The 5,661-nt window shown below is 44.0% G+C and overlaps 1 protein-coding gene across 1 annotated transcript; it reads left to right on the top strand.

Moving 5' to 3' along the window:
* The first annotated feature begins 4,548 nt into the window (after positions 1–4,548).
* On the top strand, positions 4,549–5,424 carry LOC144365924 (vomeronasal type-1 receptor 4-like). The gene has a single exon (XM_078018629.1). The coding sequence runs from the start codon at positions 4,549–4,551 to the stop codon at positions 5,422–5,424; it is 876 nt and encodes a 291-aa protein (XP_077874755.1).
* The last annotated feature ends 237 nt before the right edge of the window (positions 5,425–5,661 follow it).

Raw genomic sequence — 5,661 nt, 5'->3', positions numbered from 1 at the left:
CCGTAACAGGGGGGAGGGAGACGGGAAAATGGAGGAAAAGGAGGGGAATGTGGGGGGGGTGCTGGGGGCAGAGAAGATGGTGGACTGAGATGGACATCACTATCCTAGGTACATGTGTGACTGCACGTATAGAGTGACCCTGCGTCGTGTACAACCACTGAAATGAAATGCTGTGCTGCAATTGTGTACGATGACAAAAATGCATTCTGCTGTCATGTATAGCTAACTAAAATAAAATAATTAATTGTAAATATCCAAATATTGAAATAAATGTCTATTAAAAATGTTTCCTTCTAAGAAAGCAGATATTTAGGTCTTTTACTTAAAAAAATAAAACCAACTCAGACAAACGTGTCTGTGAAAGAGTGTGTAGAGCATCGATTGACACATCACCAGTGAACCACAGAGGATGGAATTTTAAGACACGTCTCTTTAGACAAAACAAGTGCTTAAAACCCGAGGATGGCTGAAGCTTGCTGCTTGTGTTCACTGCGTGACCTGCAGGTCTACATGGAAGTCCTGAGCATGGTCACACAGCTGACTGATGGGAGCAAGGATGGAGACTGGGCACCTCTAGCTCATGCTGCAAATCACAACATCTCAAAACATAGGACACCTGCTCAGAAATAGTGTCACGTGGACATCCACAACAATTCTACCCTGTGTGTCTGTGTGAAAGTGTAAACAAGGAAGAAATGTTTAAAAAGCAAAGCTTACTCAAGTAAGTTTACCTACTTTCTGCCAATATTGCCTTTTTCATGACATAAATGATGAGAATATCGATTCTGTAATATTTCTGAACAGAGTTCTAATGAAATCGTGAGGAGTTTCTATTAAAATTGGGAGAGCAGCCATCACGTGCCCCGGGGAAAGCTGATGAGAGAGCTCAACACTCGCTGAGGAATTCTGTATGGAAACAGCCCCGAATTGTGAAGAGCTTCCGAGTTGTTAGTTAACAGAGATGAGCGTCGTCCTTACATGAACCAACACGAGAAGAGCTGTCAGGTGTCAAGATGAGCAGCACAGTCACAGGAAGACGCTGCAGAGCCAGGAGGTGGTCCAGACCTGCCCAGTCCAGGCTCCCACCTGAGCTGCCGTGGCCAGTTGTGCCCAGTCCTGGTGCCTTGGGTTTCTCATGTCTAAAGCCCAGTCCATGAGCCCCTGGCACACAGGGGACTTGGCTTCTCACAGTGGGGCCTCTCTCTCCACCCTGGGATGTCAGGAAGCACAGCAGATCAGGACCCAGAGTCACCTCTCCCTGACTCTGCCCCATCGCCCCCACCTACCCCCTGGGTTTCTCTCTGAGATGTGCAGACCTCTAAGTTTAGTTTCTCAAGAAAGACAGCAGCCCTTCCTCAAGACAGAGAACTTGACTCCACCATTTGTAACGTAGCTCATTCTAGATTCCCTGTGATCATGGGCATTCCTTTGGTTCAGTCACCACATCTGCTGACAGAGACGAATCCTAACCTGAATCAAGGCCATAGCACAGTTGAAGTCCCTCCTGCTGCACAAACTTGCAGACTGGCCCAGATCCTCATGGTCACACATCTAGGGGACACAGTTCTGCTCTTACAACTGGGAGAGAAGGAGACAGCTTTCACAACGACTTTCACAAAGTACATCTCCAGCTTGTGAAAGTATGATTTGTGTTTCTAAACACAATAAAGAAAGAAAAAAAAAGAAAAAAAAAGAAACACAATAAAGAAGTGATGATCAAGAATTCTGCTAACTGCACCAAGGAAAGGTGATTGTTCTTATGTTTCACTTTGTGTTAACCTTAAATGCATCACAAGAACCTGAAGGCCTGAAGCCCCGTATGCCTGGGTTTCCACTCAACCAGAGGAGGTGACTCAGAGGTTCCTTCCATTTGTGGCCTAAGGACTTTGGCCACTATCACGTGCCAGGGGTGCCTCTAGTTAATGAGGACACAGGCCCACAGGGCCCTGAGGAAGCCCAGTGACCAGGAGCATGCCTCCCTGGCCAGCCTCATGCTGTTCCTGCTTCTGAAGAGAAAATGCTGCCTACGTCTCACCCCAGCCCTGGGCCCAGGCTTATGGTCATTCCTTTGCACCAGGTCCAGAGCAACCTCCTGGAGAGGAGAAGGCATGTTGGTGATGAGGACTACCTTGGGCTCAGATAGACTTTACAGGAGGCCTTGAAGATTCATGAGGCAGGATGGGATTTGATCGGGGTAAGTGAGGTATTGTAGGTGCACATCTTGAGCAAGGTGACTGTACTGTTCATGTCCATGATTGGGACTCTCAGGAAGCAGAGTTCCAGTGCTGGTCATCGTTTACTCTATTCCTGAGAGTAAAGAAGGACTGAGGAAAAAGGGGAGTGACACATTTCGTTCCTCAGAATCTGGTCCCTCCTGGTTCACAGCATGGAACTTTGGGGAAAAGAGGAGAAGGTCAGGATGGAAACACCAGGTGTGAATGTGGGCTAGTTGTTCAATGTCCCACTGCACATCATTCTGTTAAAGTAATTAAGCCTTAATTAAGACAGAGTTAACTTCTGAGCAGTAATTGTGGTGGGTGAAGGAAAGTTGTGCTTCAGGGACTGAGGTTCTACAGAGATTTGCTTCTCCCTGACAGGTGTCACTGTGACAGCTGGAGTCCTGGAGGTGGTTCATGTGGTAAGAGCTCCACAGACCCAGAAGGGACAAATAGGACCTGGGAAGCTGCCCCTTGTCAGAAGGAACAATGCAGAGCTTGTCTGCAGCACAGCCACCAAGGTGAGTGCACCTGAGGGTCTGATTTGCTCACAGGCACCTGCGACATTTTTAGCAGCACAGTTCTTATTCTCTGTGATTGAGCAAGGGGTTGCTGAGAGGGTTGTGAGCCTTAGGGCCTTCATGCTTCTTGTAATATCTAAAAGGATGTACCTGGCCCAGGAGGATGAAGGGTCATGTGCAGCAGATGTCCCTAGAGATATGCTGCAGCCCCTTGGACCTGTGTCAGGATCTGGATTCATTGGAGAGCTCTGTGGTGGGTCCTGTACTTAGAAAGGTAGAAGGCTCTCCACACCCAGGGAACTAGACGGCCTCAGCTCCACGGTGCCCTGCTTCATGGCTCGTCAGCATCCCTCGTTTTCATAAGATTTGGACACTAAACTTTCTCCGAGACTCTCTATTAGCTTTCGCATTTCATTGCAGTGACCCAAAATGCACTGCATTTACTGCTTGAAAGTGCTCGTCCTGCTGTCATAACCAAAGTGTGTGGCAGGTCATGTTTATTACACGCCTAGTATGTGTTTGTTGAATAATAACTTATTTGAAACCAGTTTTGCTTGTGAGAATTGCTGCTATGTTTTTCTGTCATATAGTTTGACGTATCATACTTTGAACTTAGTCCAGTATTATGCAGCAGGGAGCAAGATACTGATGTTTTTCTTGAAAGAATTAGGCATGGGATGGATGTGGTCACTGGTCTGTACCATTGAATGTGGGACTGGAGGGAGCATTGCATGTGTATCCGACCTCTGACAAAGAACCTCCAAAAGGAGCATTTCTTGGTTCTTCTAGGGACCCTTTGCTGCATCCCCTGGTTATCTGATTTTCTCAGAGAAAACACTGTTTCCTTCATGACTTTGGCTGATTCAGCTCTAACTGTTGATATCATATCTTTCGGGGTTGTACAGTTTCATTTTCTACGAAGACTGCAGAAAACAACTGAGCATTTTTTTTTTAATTTTTTATTTTTTTATTGGTTGTTCACAACATTACAAAGCTCTTGACATATCATATTTCATACATTAGATTGAAGTGGGTTATGAACTCCCAATTTTACCCCAAATGCAGATTGCAGAATCACGTCGGTTACACATCCACAATTTTACATAATGCCCAAACAACTGAGCATTTTTAAGAAGTGAAATCACAAAGCCATTTTGGTATAAAGAATTTCAAAATTAAAGGTCTTATTATCAAAGATATAAAACTTGGAAACGTAAAATCAAAACTGAAGATTCTTAGATTCACAAAAAAAGAGAGAAAGGAATATGAACCAAAAAAACATGATGTAAATTTTCTACCTAGCTGAGTTTACAAGAAGTTGAAGACATTGGAGCAACATAATTTTTAAGATTCCTATGTACAGGGAGAGGGGAAGGCAGTCAGGTTAACATCCGATCCTGGCTCTTGAATTAAATGAATGAAAACAAATTAGAATAAAAAGAAAAGAGACATAAATTCTTGTTTGGAGAGCTGAGGATTTTGTGCATCTGTACACAGTTTGGACACAGGAAGGAAATTATGAATCTAACAAATAATATGGAGTTTTTTGAAAAACTCTGGGTTGAAAGTTTATAATTTTTAATATTAGTCTTCAAAACGGCATCTGAGACTGCATAGAATGACCTACAAAAAGTGCCACAAGGAAAGTGATATCTCATGAGTCATAGATATAAACCATTACATGTATCCTGACTATTCTTAAACTCTAGAAATGTGCTGGTGTGGAATACTTTTGTGGATGTGTATCACCATTACTATTGCTTTCTCCAGGTGTTTCCTGCATCCACGTTTTTCTGCCAATGAAGTAAGCAATGGTTTTCCATCTTGCCCAGGGAACAGTCTTCATGTTTCTGGCAGGACTTGGCATTGTGGGGAACATCTTTGTTCTTGTGAAATATATCTGCATACTTAGAAGCACTATGAAATCTATTCACCTCATTCTCATCCATTTGGCTTTTACAAATATGATGGCACTTCTTACAAAAGGAATAATGAGGACAATATCCAGACTTGTGTTAATAAACCTCCTAGGTGACGTAGGCTGCAAGATTGTGATTTACCTCAATAGGGTGGCCCGGGGCCTGTCCATCTGCACCACCAGTCTCCTCACAGTGGTCCAGGCCATCACCATCAGTCCCAGAGCCTCCAGGTGGAGGAGGCTGCAGCCCAGGTCTGCATGGCACCTGCTTCCCTTGTTGCTATTCTGTTGGATTCTCAATTCCTTTATAGGCATGAGCTTACCATTTTATATAAAAAATATCAGCAGTATGAACACATCAAAAATCAGTAAAAACAATGACTACTGTTATTTTGAATCAGAAAACAGGATAATCAGATGGATTTTTATTGTTCTCATGGTCCTTCGAGATGCTGGGTTCCAGGGTGTCATGGGCGGGGCCAGTGGCTACATGGTCTTCCTCCTCCACAAGCACCACCAGCACGTGCTCCACCTTCAGACCTCCAAGCTGCTCTACAGAACCCCCCCTGAGGTGAAGGCTGCGAAGAGTGTTCTCCTTCTGATGCTCTGCTTTCTCCTCTTCTATTGGGCAGACTGTGTTGCTTCTTTATATATAACCTTCTCATTAGGGAAAGATTCCATTGCACTAAGTCTTCATGAATTTCTCTCTGTTGGTTATGAAATTCTCAGCCCATTGGTGCTGATTCACAGAGACGGACATTTTTGCTGAATGTTGGCTTGCTTAGTGGGAGAGAGAGACATGCAGAAAACATCTATTTCATTGATCCTTTCTATAATTTTGAAATAACTCTTAGTTCTGTTATATCATTTTAAACCTAATTAAGGCAAAATAGCCTTGATATGCAAGGATTTATTTTCAGTAAGAGTTCCAGTGACTTGTAGCCCAGAGCGGACCCAGAAGTCACAGAGAGCTGTACTGAGTCCAAAATCTCTGCTGTAATGTGAG

The sequence above is a fragment of the Ictidomys tridecemlineatus genome, chromosome 8, assembly GCF_052094955.1.
Source record: "Ictidomys tridecemlineatus isolate mIctTri1 chromosome 8, mIctTri1.hap1, whole genome shotgun sequence".
Lineage (NCBI taxonomy): Eukaryota > Metazoa > Chordata > Mammalia > Rodentia > Sciuridae > Ictidomys > Ictidomys tridecemlineatus.
This window is presented reverse-complemented; position numbering and strand designations above follow the sequence as displayed.

Bases quoted from the DNA above. Each gene is read 5' to 3' on its own strand.
- LOC144365924 (XM_078018629.1), top strand. From the start codon at position 4,549: ATGGTTTTCCATCTTGCCCAGGGAACAGTCTTCATGTTTCTGGCAGGA.